The following is a 17,052-nucleotide window of genomic DNA, read 5'->3' on the forward strand; positions in this document are numbered from 1 at the left end:
GAGCAATAGTATCTAACTTCCAGGACTCTGTGTGTGTGCGTGTGTGTGGGGGGGGGATTTGATTAGGAGATGTGCATGCCTGACCTGTAGACTTTTCTCAGTAAGTATTGAAAAAGCTACTCTTTGCCTGACTTGGTCTCCTTTTGCGTCGCAGGGGCCCACTCTTGCTTAAGAACACCATGCATGCAGGTGAGCTGTCCCCATAGTTCCCACAGGGAGGGCGGCCCAGGTGTGTGGGGGGGTGGGGGAGTTCAGCCAGCAGTCAGGTTGCTGGGTTGAGGCGGGCTCTGTTTTTGATGATGGCCCCAGGTTCTCCTCCACGTAGCCTGCCTCACCTGGAACAGGCAAACTGTTAAGGGCAGTGGGCAGCTCTGCCAAGGCTGCTTTGGGAATCTAGTGCCACAGCCATTCGCAGAGTAGTTCTAGCAACTTGGGGACTGGCTGGAAGTAGGATAGCCCATAAGGAGCCCCCTCCTTCCCTTTTTCTACCTAAGGTGGGAGAGGCTCCTCGTTTGTCTAGTATTTGTGGACTTTCTACTGTGTCCTGGCACAGTGCTAGGTGCTGGGGACGCTCCAGGGACTAAGATATGCACAGTTCTTGCCAGTGTAGAGTTCATCTCTAGCAGGGGCTAGACCACTAAACGGTCATTGGAACAAAGTGAGATGAATATTTTGCTAGGAGGAGTGGGATTGGCAAAGGACAGTAGGAGGAGGTTCCAAGCCAAGGGAATTGCATTCGTGAAGGGCTGTGAGCTGAGAGGGGCAGGGTGTGCTCAAAGAGGGGAAACGTGGAGGATACAGCCGGAACTGAGAGAGCAAAGGGGAGAGCTGTGTAGGATGGGGCTGCACAGGTGGGCTGGGCGTCGCGGAGGACCTTGTAAGTCACACAAGGGCCTTCATCCTAAGGATAGTGGGGAGCCATGGAACGGTATTAACCAGTGAGGCGTGGCTGAATTTTCCTTTTCTCTCTCTCAGGAGCACTGCAGGGAGCTCGACCGTCAGCTATTGGAGAGAACGGGGCAGTGGCATTGAGAGACCTCCAGACCAGGCATGGCCCTGAGTCCAGGGGCTAGTCTGGTCCTCTGTGAAGACTCAGAGATGGCACCCAGTCTCAACTCCACTGGGGCCCCAGGTTTAGGCTCTGGCACCACGTCTGTGCCCAACCCAGATACAGACCTTGTTCCCATCTTGAATCCACCCCTGAGTCCTGGCTCAGCCCTTGTTCCAGACCTTAATCCAACTCTGATCCTCGTCCCAGAGGAGGCCCCTGGCCTGGTGTTTGATAACACCCCCAGATCTGATGACAGCAGGGCCGTGGCTCCAGCCTCCCTCCAGATCACCACTTCCCACTCTGATGAAGCCCTGGGCCTGGAGTCGAATCACATCTCAAGGCCTAACCCACAGGGGTCCCTATGTCCATCCTCAAACCTGGTTCTGAGCCTTGGCTCGACTGAGGCCCAGGGTCTGAGCTCAGGGAACCTCTCTGGGTCGAATTCTGAGGAGGCCTTCAACTCCCCCTCAAGCAAGATTTTTGATTTGGGTCAGAGCAACTCCAATCCTTCCAGGCCAGAATCAAACCCGTTTGTAAGGCCCTATTCAAGAGAAGCCCTTGTTCTGGGCCACTGCATCTCCAGGCCGAGCTCAAAAGCACTTCTTATGCCAGCCTCCAACTCTTCTCTGGACCCTGACTCCAATCAGCCGCTCAGCATGGGCTCAGCAAACACCTCCAAGCAGGACCTGAAGGCAGCTCCAGGTTCGTGTAGGACCCTAATCCCAAACACCAATGAGACCGTCACTTGGGTTTCACATAACATCTCTGGGTCTGTTTCGAAAGGAGCCTTGGGTGCAACCTGGAACACGAGTTCCAGGGAAATCGTCAACGTGGCTTCAAACGGCAACGCCAGGTCTGATTTGAACATGACCGTCACTCAGGCCTCGTGCTTCGCCCTGATTCCTGGCTCCAGTGACAGCGTCAGCCTGCACTCCAGCACCCATGGACCCAGCTCCACCCCCTCTCCATCCTCCTGCATGACCCTGATCCTGGGCTCCAATGAGACCCTGAGCCTGGGCTCCAGCCTCCTCTTCAGCGACACCTCCACCCTGACACTGAGCAGCCAGCAGGATTATTCCCAGGACAACAGCATCCACACTGTGCCCCTGGATCTGGGGAGCTGGAGCAAGACGGTCGGCGTCGAGGTGGGCCAGTTCCCGCTGGGGTTCTCTGCCTGTGAACCCGCGGACAGGGACACCACGGCCTTCCAAAGTGTCCCTGAGGGTGAGTAAAGCAAGTGTGACAGCCCAGAGAGGACACTGACCTAGAAGAACTCTGCGTTCAGACCTTTAGTGCGGGGAGGGGAGAGGAAGGGAACAGCACGCAATGGATAATATTGCATGAGATCTAGTGCCCAGCCTCTGCTTGCCGTGCGGCTTGGGACAAGCCACTTAACCTCTCTGGGCTTCAACTTCCTAAACTGTAATATCTCCATATAATAATGCTTTAATTATGTCAAATTACAAGTCAGCTAACTATACCTTCCTTTCAAAATGTATGCTTCTTTCTTTCTTGATAAATTCCAGACCTGGCTTCTCAGGTCGGGGTTTGGCCAGTGGAGCAGGCAGGCTCTAGGCTCAGCCCGCCTCTATTGAGAGTTTGAGGTCCCCACTTGAGTGATGCCCTGAGGTCCCGTCTGGAGCCTGCACCTCACTTCTGATATGCAGGCGTTCTGTAAATTAATCCCCCATCAGTGTTTGATGTTGTAAAGATCTTCTCCCAATTATTTATATCTCCAAATATTTTTGTTTGTTCATGCACCAATACTATATTGTGATTTTTAAAAGATTACCATGGCTTCATAAATATGTATTCATATCTGGTATGGTGAGAAGCCCTCTTTTAAAGTTCTTCTCAAAATTATTCTGAGGACACAACATCCACAGACATGTCTTGGAGGCTATTAGTAGATCCTCATTCTTTTATATACATTTTAGAATATGTTTGTCTAGGTCCTCAAAAAACCTTTCTGGTACTTTTATTGTAATATTATTAATTTATCCATCTATTCAAGTTTTCCTTTACATAGGATATATTGTTTACTAGAATGTTAAAAATTCTCCTTAACGTATAGTGTATTTTTTTTTTTTTTTTTGCTGAGGAAAGTTCACCCTGAGCTAACATCTGTGCCAATCTTCCTCTGTTTTGTATGTGGGTTGTTGCCACAACATGGCCACCAATGAGTGGTGTAGGTCCACGCCCAGGAACTGGGCCCAGGTTGCCAAAATGGAGCATGCCAAACTTAACCACTAAGCCACGGAGCTGGCCCCAGTCTAGTGCATTATTTTTTTTTTTTCCAGTGAGGGAGATTGGCCATGAGCTAACATCTGTGCCCATCTTCCTCTATTTTGTATATGGGATGCCACCAGAGCATGGCTTGACAAGTGGTGCATTGGTCCGCACCAGGGGTCCGAACCTGTGAACCCCAGGCCGCCAAAGCGGAATGTGCAAACTTAACCACTATGCCACGGGGCCAGCCCCCAGGTCTAGTGCGTTTTTTGATAGGTTAAATCCCAGGTACTTTTTATTGATAGTTTTTATTGCTATTGTGAATTATACCTTATTTACTAATACAATTCCTATTTTGTACTGATGATGCTGATGGCGTAGAGGAACTTTGTTTTTACAAGTTGACCTTTTTTTTAAACAGCTTTATTGAGATATAACTTACATACCATAAAATTCACCCTCTTAAAATGTACAATCTAATGGGTTAAAAAATACACAGAGTTGTGCAACCATCACCACAATCAATTTTAGAACATTTTCATCACTGCAAAAAAGAAACCCCAACCCCCTTAGATATTACCCCCAACCCATGCCCCCACCCCCACCCCCAGCCTTAGGCAACAACTAGTCTACTTTCTGTCTCTATAGATTTGCCTATGTTGGACATTTCATGTAAATGGCATCATACACTACGTGGTCCTTTGTGATAGGCTTCTTTTATTTAGCGTAATGTTTTCAGGGTTCACTCATGTTGTAGCATGAATCATGTACTTCATTCCTTTTTATGGATCAATAATATTACACTGTATGGATATGCCACATTTTGTTTGTTCATTCATCAGTTGATGGAGATTTGGGTTGTTTCTACCTTTTGGCTATTTTGAATAACGCTACTATGAGCATTCATGTACAAATTTTTGTATGGATATGTTTTCATTTCTCTTTGGTATATAGCCAGGAATAAATTGCTGGGTCGTGTGGTAACTCCATGTTTAACCATTTGAGGAAATACCAGACTGTTTTCCAAAGTGGCTGAACCATTTGACATTCCCACCAGCAGTGTATGAGGGCTCCAATCTCTCCACTTCCTCGCCAGCATTTGTTATTGCCTGTCTTTTTGATTCTAGCCATACTAGTGGGTGTGAAGTAATATTTCATTGTGACTTTGATTTGCATTTCCCTGATGGATAATGATGTTGAACATCTTTTCATGTGCTTATGGACCACTTGTATGTTTTTTTTAGAGAAATATCAATTTGAATCCTTTGCCCATTTTTAAAATTGGATTATATGTCTTCTTATTATTGAGTTGTAAGAGTTCTTTATGTATTCTAGATATAAATCCTTTAACAGATACGTGATTTGCTACTATATTTTCCTAACCCATGGGTTGTCTGTTTTTTTTTTTTTTTGATGGTGTTCTTTGAAACATAAAAGTTTTTCATTTTGTTGATGTCCAATTTATGTTTTTTCTTTCTTTCTTTGTCCTTTTGGTGCCATATTTAAGAAATCATTACCTAATCCAAGATCATGAAGATTTATGCCTGTTTTCTTCTAAGAGTTTTACAACTTTAGTTCTTACATTTAGGTGGTTGATCCATTTTGAGTTAATTTTTGTGTATGGTATGAAATTGGGGTTCAATTTCCTTCTTTTGCATGTGGAAGTCTAGTTATTATTGTGGTATAATTCACATACAGACAATTCACCCATATAAAGTGTACAATTCAGTGGCTTTTGGTATATTACATTATTAATTTTAAAAAAATTTAGTAGGATATATATAACATAAATTTGCCATTTTAACCATTTTAAATATACAATTCAGTAGCATTAAGTCACACTCACAATATTGTGCAACCATTACCACTATTTCCAAAATTTTTTCATTACCCCAAACAGAAACTCTAAGCATAAAGCAATATCTCTTCACTCCTCCCCCTGCCAGTCCCTGGTAAGCAATAATCTACTTTCTGTCTCTGTGAATTTGCCTATTCAAGGTACTGCATGTAAGTGGAATTATACAATATTTGTCCTTTTGTCTGATTTATTTCACTTAGCACAATGTTTTCAAGGTTCATCCATGTTGTAGCATGTATCAGTACTTCATTCTTTTTATGGTTGAGTAATATTCCAGTAATATGTATGTATGTACCACATTTTCTTTATCCATTCATCCATGGATGGACTCTTGGATTGGTTTCACATTTTGGCTTTTGGTTAACAATGTTACTATAAACATTGGCATACAGATATCTGTTTGAATCCTTCCTTTCGATTCCTTTAGATATATACCTAGGAGTGGAATTGTTGGATCATGTGGTAATTCTATGTTTAGCTTTTTGAGGAAACATCAAATTGTTTTCCATAGCAGCTGCACCATTTTACATTCCCACCAGCAATGTACAAAAGTTCCAATTTCTCCATGTCCTTGACAATACTTATTTTCTGTTTTAAAAAAATTTTGTAATAGCCATCCTTAAGGGTATGAAGTGGTATCTTATTGTAGTTTTGATTTGCATTTTCCTAATGACTAATGATGTTGAGCATCTTTTCATGAGCTTATTGGCAATTTGTATATCTCCTTTGGATAAATATCTATTCAAATCCTTTGCCCATTTTGAATTTGTTTGTTTGTTTGTTGTCAAGTTGTAGGAGTTCTTTGTATATTTTGGATATTAATCCCTTATCACATATATGATTTGCAAATATTTTCTCCCATTCCATGTGTTGTCTTTTCATTCTCTTGATAGTCTCCTTTTATGCACAAAAGTTTTTAATTTTGAAGAAGTCCAATTGGTCTACTTTTTCTTTTATTATCTGTTCTTTTGGTGTCATATTCAAGAAATTGTTGCCATATCCAATGTAATGAAGATATCCCCCTATGTTTTCTTCTAAGAGTTTTATAGTTTATCTCTTAAGTTTAAGTCTTTGAGTTAGTTTTTGTTATATAGTGTAAGGTAGGGGGTCCAACTTCATTCCTTTGCATGTGGATATCCAGTTTTCCCACACACCATTCATTGAAAAGAATGTCTTTTCCCCATTGAATGGTCTCGGCCCCCTTGTCAAAAATCAATTGACCATAAACGTGAGGGTTTGTTTCCGGGCTCTCTATTCTATCCCATTGGTCTATATGTCTGTCCTTATGCCAGTACCACACTGCTTTGATTACTGTAGCTTTGAAGTAAGTTTCAGGAAAATCCACCAACTTTGTTCTTTTTCAAGATTTCTTTGGCTATTTAGGGTCAATCTTTGTTTTTTAATAGGAGCGTTTTGTCTCTTTGTATTAAAAAAACAATGTATTTTCAAATTGTATTAACTTTTCAAAAACTTTTTCAAATTACAGCACGTATCAGTAAAACATGTAAAGTGACCTACTAATCTCAAGTGTATAGCTTGATGAACGTTTACACACACATACACGCTCATAACACCAACCAGGTCAAGACATAGAGCTTTTCCAGCAGCCCAGAAGTTTCCCTGTGTCGCTTTCCAGTCAATACCCCTTCTCCTGGGCAGAGTTTCTCAACTTTGGCACTATTGACCTTTTGTGTCGGATAACGCTTTGTAGTGTGGGTGTGGGAGGGCTGTCCTGTGCATTGTAAGATGCATCCCTGGACTTTACTAGTAGATGCTAGTAGCAACCCCCACCCCCACCCCAGTCATGACAACCAAAAATGTCTTCAGACTTTGCCAAATGTTCCATGGGGGGCAAGATCCCCGCAATTGATAACCACTGCTGTGGAGGTAACAATTCTTCTGACTTGCATCACCATAGACTGGGTTTGCCTGTTTTTGAACTTATTATCAATAGGATAATGCTGTATATACTATTTTGACTCTGGTTTCCTTAGTGCAACATTATGTCTGTCAGATTCATCCTTATTTCCGCATGTATCAGCAGTTGATTCTTTTTTATTGTTCTGTAGTGTTCCACCCTATGAACACAACACAATTTGTTTATCCATTCTTCTGCTGAAGGACATTAGGATTATTTATACTTTTTAGATATTACAAATAAAGTTACTTTGAACATTTTTGTACATGTCTTTGGTACACAGATACACTAATTTATCTAGAAGTGGAATTTGTGGGTCATAGCATAAGCATGGTTAGCTTTAGTAGATATGGCTGAACCATTTTTCAAAGTGGTTGAATGAAGTTACCCTCCCACATTGAAGAGTTTCAATTGCTCTGTATCCTCACCAACATTTGGTGTTGTCAGTTTAAAAAATTTTAGCCATTCTGGTGGGTGTTTAGTGATATTTCATTGTGGTTTTAATTTGCATTTTTTTTCAGGAGAAGATTTGCCCTAAGCTAACATCTGTTGCCAATCTTCCTTTTTCTTTGTTTTTTTTCCGGCCAAAGCTCCAGTACATAGTTGTATATAATGGCAAGTTCTTCTGGTTCTTCTATGTGAGTCATCGCCACAGCATGGCTAGTGACAGATAGGTGACGTGGTTCTACGTCTGGGAACTGAACCCAGGCCGCCGAAGCAGAGCGTGCCAAATTTTAACCACTAGGTATCAGGACTGGCTCATTAATTTGCATTTCTTGATGACTATTGATGTTAAGCATCTTTTTATATGATTACTGGCAATTTTTATATCCTCTTTTATGAAATGCCTGTTCAAGTCTTTTGCTCATTTTTTAAAAATTGGGTTGTCTTTTTCTTATTGACTTGTGGGAGTTCTTTATATAATCTAGATATGAGTTCTTTTCCAGATATATGTATTGCAACTATCTTCTCCAAGACTGTGGCTTGCTGAAGTCTTTTGAAAAACAGAAGTTCTTAACTTTAAAGAACCCAATTTACCAATTTTTTTGGCGATTGCCTTTCGTCTCCTGTTTAAGAAATCTTTACACACCCAAAGGCTGTGAAAGTAGGCTCATATTTTCTTCCAGATTCTTTATTGTTTTGTCTTTCACATTAATTTGATAATACATCCTGTATTAATTTTGGGGAACAGTGTGAGAGAGGGACTTACTGTTCGTTTTCTACCTCTCGCCCACGGACAGCTCATTGCTCCAGGCCACTCACTGAAAAGATCACACTTTCCCCCCTGGAGTGCGGTGTCACCTTTGAGGTCAATCAAGTGACTGTGTGTGTGCAGGTTTGTTTCCAGCCTCTTCCTCTTGCTGTGGCTATTTGTGTGTCCTTAACCATTGCCTTAGTTACTGTGGTTAGAGGAAGCTTTGATGTCTGGTAGTGTAAGTCCTCCAACTTTGTTCTTTCTCAAGATTGTCTATTCCGGGTGTTTTACTTTTCCATATAGATTCTAGAAACAGCTTCTCAATTTCCATAAAATAAAATAAAAATCTGTGGAATTTTCATTGGGATTTCATTGAATCTACAGATCAATTTAGGTAGCATTGTCTTCTTTATAATACTGTGTTTTCACATCACAGTCCACTTATATTTAATGCAATTACGGATAATTTGATTATCTATCATCTTACGTTTGTGTTCTCTGTTCTGCTTGTTCTATTTCTTTTTTTCTCCTCTTTTGGTTTTCGGGTTGTTTTCTTTTCTCATTTTTTTCTCTCCCACTTGTGTGGAAGTTATACACTGTTTTAAGTCTTATAGTGATTCTCTAGAAGCTGCAATGTGCATATTTAACTAATCAAAGTCCACATTAATCAATGCAGTTTATGACTCAGGAACACTTTAACCTCGTTTATATGCTGTCCTGGTAATGTATATTAATTCTGTCTTTTCCTTAACCCTATAAACATTATTGTTATTTCATAGAGTTAATGTTCTTGCATTTACCCAGATATCAACCTCTTTCCTTCATGTCACTGCTTACTGCATTTCAGACCTTCCAGCTGGGACTGATTTCCTTTTGCCTGAAGAACATCCGTTAGAATCTCCCTAGTGGATTCTGCTGATGACAAACTCTTCCCATTTTTGTCTGAAAATGCCTCTATTTCTCCTTCATTCTTTTAAAAATTTTAAAACAATGAAAACTTGCAGAAAAGTTGAAAGTACAGTATAAAAATATTTTTTTCTGAATTATTTGAGCATAAGTTGTCAAGTGATGCCCCCATCACCCCTGAATTTTAGTGTGCCTTTCTTACAAAAAAAGCCAAAAATTAATCATCAAAATCAGGAAATTAATATTGAGACACTGCTACCATCTAATTCTCCGACCCTGTTCAAATGTCACCAATTGTCCCAGTAATGTTCTCTATAGGAAAAGGATCCAGCTCAGAATCACTCATTGCACGTTTTGTCTAGTCTGTTTCGTTTCCTCCAGTCCTCAGCTGTTTCTTGACTTTCATGTCCTTGATACCCTTGAAGGTTACAGGCCAGCTACTTTGTAAGATGTGCTTGGGTTTGGGTTTGTATGATGTTTCCCCACGATCAGATCCATGTCACGCATCTTTGGCAGGAATAGCACAGAAGTGATGCTGGGTTTTCTCCCTGCATCCTGTCTGGTGGTGTATAACTCTGATTTGTTCCGTTACTGATGATGTTTACTTCCATCACTTGCGTAAGACAGTTGCTTCAAGGTTCTCCACTGTAAAGTCACTGTTTACCACTTTGTAATAAATATTATGTAGGGAGGTACTTTGAAACTATGTAGATAGTGTTTGAAACTGTGTAACTCTCCCATTCCTCAGCAAACTTTCAATTTATTCATTTACTTGTTTATATAAGTACGGACTGGTGCTTTCCTAGTTTATTCAATGGGCTGTAATCAGTTGCTAACATTATTTATTGTGGTACTCAAACTTTCCCCAGTTTGACCAGTGGAATCCCCTTTGAGCAAGCTTTCGTGTCCCTTTGACATGTCCCCATCATTCTGTGAGCTCTCTTCCTTGTGTTCTGGTACAAGATGTCTCAGGCTCATCCCGTAATTTCCTTGCCCAAGTCCTAGAATCAGCCATTTCTCCAAAGAGACTAGTTCCTTTTAGTGGAGAATGGTGCTTAGAAGCCAAGATCTTGGTGCTAGCTGTGTTCACTACTTTTGGGGTGTCTCTGCTTCTCCCTATAGACTCCATCCTCCAGCAGCCTCTGGTGGCCAAGATGCCCCTGAAGTTCCAGGCTCTCATAGGCCCCTCGTGATGTCTACTTTGGAAGGAGAGAGACCTGCTCTCCTTGGGGTTCCCCTCAGCCCCCTTAATACAGGGCTCTATTGGCCTTGCTCAGCCAATGCCCCATCCCTGGCCTATCACTGTGGCTGGGGGCATGGGACTCTCTTATTGGCCAGGCTTGGCTTCCAGGCCTACCCCTACTTGAAGGAGGGGTAACAGGTGGGGCTTGCAGAGTTCAGCTCCACCTAGCTACATGAAATGGGTAGCCTGCAGGGAAGACAAGGGCTCTTTCACCAAGGAAAGATGAGGAAATCTGGGGCTGACAAAACAGCAGATATCTACTATAACCAATAGGTGTTTAATTATAAATTGTGATAACAGCTTAAAGAAGAGAATAAGATGACACGTGAGAGGATCACAATGGGCCCTCCTTATCCTGAAGGTCAAGGGAGGCCTCTCTGAGGAGTGGCAGGCAAGCAGAGACCTGAAGGAGGGGAGCCCTAGTTGGGCAAGGGGGTGTGGCAGCAGAGAGGCCCAGGTAGAGGAAACCACCTGTGCAAAGGCCCTGAGGGGGAAGCTTGCCTGGGGCCTGGAAGGAGGGCATTGTGGTCAGTGTAGTGAGTGAGGGGAGAGCAATGGGAGCTAAGGCTAGGGAGGAGGGCAGGGGAGGGTTGACCCCGCAGGGCCTTGAAGGCACTGACAAGGATGCCAGCTTTATGCTCAGTGAAATGGGGTGTCACTGAAGGTTTTAGGGAGAGGAGCTCAGTCTGGCTGCTGGAGGAGTAAGGATTGGAGGGGCCCAGTGAGGGAGGGGAGACGGGACTATGGCACCCGAGGGACACCATGTCTTTACCCTCCCTCTTCTCTCCTCATTGAAACTATGACTTGCAGGAGCCTTCGATGAAGTGGCCTCATGCCTGGTGAAGGTGCCAGGGAAGAGAAAGGAAGGCAGCAGAATGGCTCTGGTATGCTTCCTTCCCACCCCGACCTGCCTTCCCGGGGATGCCCCGCACCCCACTGCCCAGCCCCAGCATTCCTGGTTTCTCTGCCCGGTTCTTCTTTTCTCCATGGTACTCATCACCATCTCTCACACGGGAACGTACCCCCTGAATCAGGGACTCTCGTCTGTCTCGTTCACTGCCGTATCCCCAGCACGTAGAGCAGCGTTATTGAGCAGGTGCTCAACAACGGTGTTTCAAACAACTGAGTGAATTGTGAGAGGGTCTCTAAAGGGGGAAGAAAAGCTGGAAATGGTCTTTTTCAGGACACAGGCCCAGCCTAGGTCTTGGCCATGCCGCAGGCCCCAGGAGGCCTGGGAGAGAAAGCCAGCATCTCAGGACTTGGTGAGGGCCAGTGGGGCAGACTGGACAGGCTGGTGGACACGAGTGTGGCACACGGAGTGTGGGCGAGACTGGTTGGTGGACAGAGTCTGGAGGCAGGGGATCCACCCAGGCCAGGATGTGCAGGAGGGGGGCCTGCAATCTCAGTTCCTTCATCAGTAAAATGGGACAATTATACCCACCCGCAAAGGAGGTTATAAGGGTAAAATGAGATAATTACATGTAGATACAGGATCCAACAGAAAGGGTACAGAACATCATAGTTTTTCTTAAATTGGGGCTAAATCACAGGACACACACAAGACAGAGCTCTTTAGAGGGCTGGTTTTCCTTGATGAAAGGGACATAGCGTAGTTACAAAACTGGATTGAATGCATGGAATGCACTTGCGTGAATTTTTAAGAACCTTTCAAAGAAAGCTCACTCTTGGTGCGGCCAGCCTTGGGTGACAGTCACAGACCCCACCATTATACTTGTTTTCTAGGCCTGTGGGGGTGGGGGATGGGAAGAGGAGGAAGCAGCCCTCCTCAGCTATGGACACCAGGCCAGCAGAGAAGGCTGGGCGGGCCCCTCTCCCTGCAGGGCAGGAGACTTGCTGCTTGAGGATTCAGGCTGCAGTTCAGCGCAGTGCAATTCAGTGCACTCAGGCTGCTTCAGAGCAAGCTCCGGCCCCGAGGGCGGAGTGCAGAGTGGGGGTGGGGAGAGGGCGAAGGACTAAGAGAGGCCTTGCACTTTGGGAACATCTGTCCTCATCCCGGGGCATTCCTCCAGTTGTCTACCTTGCTCTTGCCACACTGGCCATTCTCTGTTTCTCAATGTGCCAAACTCATTCCTGCCTCAGGGCCTTTACACTCGTTTCTTCCACCAGGAGGGTTCTTCTCATCTATAAAATGGGCACATAAAGTTGAAGTGAGGCCTGTGTTAGATAATGTATGCATAACACTGAGCATGGCGCCTGCAACAGAAAGGGTTTATTAATGCAGTCATTCAACAAATTTCATTGAGCCCCTACTATGTGCTAGGCATTGTTGCAGGCACTAGAGATGCAACAGTGAACTGCCACTCCAGTCTGGGGAGACAGGCAGCCCCTCCCCCTGGTTTTTCACATGCTGCCTCTTTCTGGTGATTCAGGACTCAGCCCAAATATCGTCTCCTCTGAGAGGCCTTCCCTGACCGTTCAGTCTAAATTAGCCATCCCTCTATACCACTTTTACAGTTTACCAATTGCTGTTTAACAAACTACCCCCAAACTTGGTGGTGTAGAGGTTCATTCTGGCTGCCGAGGGCAGTAAGGATGGGAGGGGCCCAATTTCTCAGGGTTCTGAAATTTGACTGGGCTCCGCGGGGTGGTTCTTCTGCTCTGCGTGGTGCAGACTGAGATTGCTCAGGGCAGGGGGTAGGGAACTGGAACATCCAAGATGACCCTCATCTTCCAGGGTCTCTCTCCTAGCGTCATCATTCCACGGTCCAGCATGGGCTCCCTGACAGGATGGTGGCTGGGTCCAGAGGGAATAGTGGAAGCTGCCAGTTCCCTTAAGGGCTAGGCCAGGAACTGGCCCAGCATCACTCCCCAGCATTCTGTGGGTCCAAGCAAGTGCTAAGATGGGCCCGGGTTCAAGGGCATCTGTCTTCTTGGTAGGAGGAGTGGGAAGGAACCTGTGACATCTCTAACTCACCACCCTGCCCATCAGTCACTGGTGTTGCTGTCTTAACTGTATGAAGTTATATTATCTATTTCATGTCTTTTTCTTCTTCTGCCTTAAGAGAATAAGAACTAACAGATTAACTGGATGTTGGTGAATGTATTCTCTCTCTCAGATAGCAAAATGCCTTGATCTGAGTAGGATTGCTCCTAAGAAGTGTAAATTCTAGAAGGCCTTTAAGAGGTGTTACTAATGGTGGGACTTCAGCTCGAGGTGTTGGGACCATTTCTGTCCCATCGGCTCTGGCCTCCTCCCCCTTAGTTGACTGGAGAGGGGGGTGCTTTACAGCCCCTGATACCTGGTTCCCCTCCAAATCTGGCCTTACGGACTATCTGCCACCTCCCCCTGCCGCAGCCACCACAACCTCCTCAAATCTCCACCCACCCCCCCGTTCCCCTTGTGGTTTCTCGTGTCTCTGGAGCCGATGCAGGCGCTGGCAGCTGGGCAGGAGCAGGCTGGCTTGCCTGCAGGTGGAACGTCCAATGTGGCTAATGCGGGTGTTGGGGCCTTCCCTGAGGGCTGGTTCAGTGTGGCTCTCACCCTGTGGCTTTGCCCTCTGCTGCCCTGAGGCTGAGAATGTCATCACCGTCCAGAAGAGCCAGGATATGCTGGAAGTGGAAGGAGAGAAGAAGAGCATGATGAAGAAGATGATGGTGCGGGAGCCCCACGCGGGTCTGTGGCCTTGGGCAGGGAGAGGGCGAAGTCCTGAGTCCACCTGCGGGTGAGACAGGGGGCGGAGGTGGGACGAGGACAGAGGGGGAGGCAGGGCACTGGGACTTGAGTCTCAGCACCTCCTCTGCTGCCCTCCACGCACCTGAGGGGTCGGGCAGGTCACCTCCCTTCTCTGAGCCTAACTCTTCTCGTCTCGTGAATGACTGTGCTAACACCCGCGTCATTGCTTGTTGGGAGCACACAACACTGTGGTCAGCTCACTGAAGCACCTGGGAGCAGTTACTGCTATTTAACACCAGAAATTCCTCCTGCTGGGAAACTTCAAGAGTTTCCTTATCATTTTGCTAAATACAATCCCTTCTCAGTTCTCCACCAGAATGGGCTGGGCAGGGGTAACCACTGACGTCTCCAAAATTATATTTAGCTTTGGGACCCTTAACGAGAAAAAATCCCTGCCCTTGATACCTTCATTTAACTAATATTAATTGCGCACCTATTGTTTGTGGGTGCTAGATCAAAACCGAGAAGTAGTGAGAAGGACCTTGTAAAGGAATTCAGCGTGACTGCTTTCAAGGGCCACGCATGCTGGTTTTTGCTTTGGGCAAAACCCATGGGCAAAAGTCCATGGTTTAAACAGACCCCCCCACCATGAGGCTGCTGACACCGTTCTTGCCAAGCCCTACGTGTGGGGTGCAGCCCGTGAGGATGGGGGGTGTTTTTGGCAGCCGTGAGCGGAGGGCTCAGGACGGGGTTTGAGCAGTGAGCTGCTCCCCCCCAGGAGGCCGGGCAGGAGGCCGGGCAGGGCGTGGAGCAGTGGGGGAGCTCTGCCCGGGCTAAGGGCTGCCCGGCCTGCTCCCTGTGAGGAGGGGCAGCCTCGGCCCTGGTGGGCTGCAGCGGCCTGCTCCCCTCATCGGCCCCTCTGTGGTCCCCTGTCCAGAGGCAGATCCAGGAGGAGCCGCTAGATTCCCTTTCAAGCTCCGTCCGCCAGCAGGCCATGGAGACCCTGACACAGCTGAGGTGTCCACGGCCCCCTCCCCAATCCTAGCCCCTCCCCTCTTCCCATGGGCCCCTCCTGTCTCTTCTGGGGCCTCTTGCTGGGTCCCCACGCACTCCTGTGCCGTTTCCTTTCCCTTTGCCCAGTCCCTGCCAGGGCTGTCTGCCCTCCACACCCTCTTCCCTCCTCCGTCCACCTCATCTTGCTCTTTTGTGGATCTGAATCTCAGGCTGAGTCCCAAGCCCCCAGGAGCCCCCAGGAGCCCCCAGCGAGGCGCCCTCATCCCAGCCCTGCAGCCTTAGGGTCCTGCCTCCAGCCGCAGGGCCCTTGCTCACTCCATGCCTTTGCTTTCTGTCTCTTCGCCAGTCACACGCAGCCCATCCTGGATGTGCGGGAGAGGTCAGAGCTCGTGAACACGTGCGTGAAGAGTGTGTTCTCCCTGCCCTCCGTGCAGGCCATGCAGGAGAAAGATGAGGCCAAGGCTGAGGCCATACAGGTGAGCAGGGCCCTCCCCATGGCTGTCCAGGGTTTTCAGCGTGAGGCCATTCATGGACTCCCAGCCGGGAGAGAAAAGGTGTTCCAGAGGTAGATAAGGATCGTCGCCCGCCTACTCAAGTTGTGTGGCCCTCACCATGGGCATTCACCTCACCTCTCTTGGCCTGAGCAGGCACTCGATACATATTTGGTGAATGAATGAATCTTCGGAATAAAGGATCCTTCATCTGGAGTGCTCTGCCCACTTCTGGGCCCTGCCCTAGGAGGGGGACTTGGACACACGTTGGTGTGGCCAGAGGAGGTGGCGAGTCGGGGCTGAGGCCTGGAGAAGACGAACCTCTAGGGGCTCGTGCGAGCATCTCCAAACCTCTGCAGGGCTGTCCCGGGAGGGGCGGGCAGAGGTGACCCCTAGTGTAGGACGTATGGTCGGTGGGGAAGGTTAAGGGAGCGAGGTTTCAGCTCAGAGGGAGGCACATCCATTCCTCCTTCCATCCAGCACATATTAACTGAGAGCCTGCTCCAGAACTGAGGCGCCAGATACAGCGGGGGCGAGGGCAGGGGACAGAGGGACGTTGCCAAAGAATCACACAATTAGTGCAAAATTACCACAAGAAGTACTTGGTGCTGTGAAGAGCCTGGAATCGGGGTACCTGGCCTAGATGGGGGTCAGGGGTCGTGGTGCTAGAGCCGAGAGGTTAAAGAAGAGCTAATTAGATGAAGGTTGGGGATGGCAGAGGAAGAGCATGACAGGCACAGGGAACAGAGGACAGAGAGAACATGGTGACTGCAAGGATCACAAGGAGGCAGTGTGGCTGTAGCCCAGACGGTGAGGCGAGAGTGCTGGGAAGCAAGGCTAGAGAGCAGTGGGGGCCAGACCACACTGGCAGCAGGAGGACCCTGGGTCCTGGAGGTGGTGCCCTGAGAGAAGACCCAAGGAAAGGTGAGGAATCCTTGCTGGGTGGGAAGAGAGAGAAAAAGCAGCCCTCTTGTAGTACCAGGCCCGGCCAGCAGAGGTCAGTGCCACACAGTGATGGGCTGCAGATGGGGGGAAGGAGGAAGTAGTTGGTGAGGGAGGCTTTCTTGGTGGTTGTGGTGTAACCGTGGTGTGCACAGACTCAGGAAGTCTGGACAATGACGACCTGGGAGACTGACGTGGGGAGCTGGCAGGAGGGGAGGCAGGGAGAGGGGTCTTCCCAGAGTTGCTCAAATCTGCTGCAGCCTTGTGTACCGTGTAAAGCCTGCACCTTCCTAAGACAATCCCAGGACTATGGTGTGGGTGAGGGAGGAGGGCTCTGGGCAGGGAGAAACGGCCCCCTGAAGGGGCAACGTGGAAAGTCTGTTTGGGTCTAGGAGTAGCAATCAAAAACAGAATCAGAGCACTTCCCCAGAGATGGTAATAATAGTTTATCTGGCTCTTACTGCTCTAGAACATTTTCCCACCCATTCGCTCATTTGTTCCACATGACTTGAAACTTCCTTGCTGTGTGGCTTTGGACAAGTGTCTCTTCATTTGTTAAATGAGAAGAACA

At 47.0% G+C, this 17,052-nt stretch overlaps 1 protein-coding gene across 1 annotated transcript in view; it reads left to right on the top strand.

The window, feature by feature from the left end:
- The first annotated feature begins 1,050 nt into the window (after window positions 1-1,050).
- The window catches only part of MROH7 (maestro heat like repeat family member 7), a 43,934-nt gene continuing 27,932 nt past the window's right edge, over window positions 1,051-17,052 (top strand). The window contains exons 1-5 of the mRNA XM_058551992.1: window positions 1,051-2,275; window positions 11,211-11,284; window positions 13,932-14,015; window positions 14,972-15,051; window positions 15,395-15,524. Of these exons, the coding sequence (XP_058407975.1) occupies window positions 1,051-2,275; window positions 11,211-11,284; window positions 13,932-14,015; window positions 14,972-15,051; window positions 15,395-15,524 (1,593 nt within the window). The remainder of the gene's footprint in view (window positions 2,276-11,210; window positions 11,285-13,931; window positions 14,016-14,971; window positions 15,052-15,394; window positions 15,525-17,052) is intronic.

Source organism: Diceros bicornis, chromosome 13 (genome assembly GCF_020826845.1).
Source record: "Diceros bicornis minor isolate mBicDic1 chromosome 13, mDicBic1.mat.cur, whole genome shotgun sequence".
Lineage (NCBI taxonomy): Eukaryota > Metazoa > Chordata > Mammalia > Perissodactyla > Rhinocerotidae > Diceros > Diceros bicornis.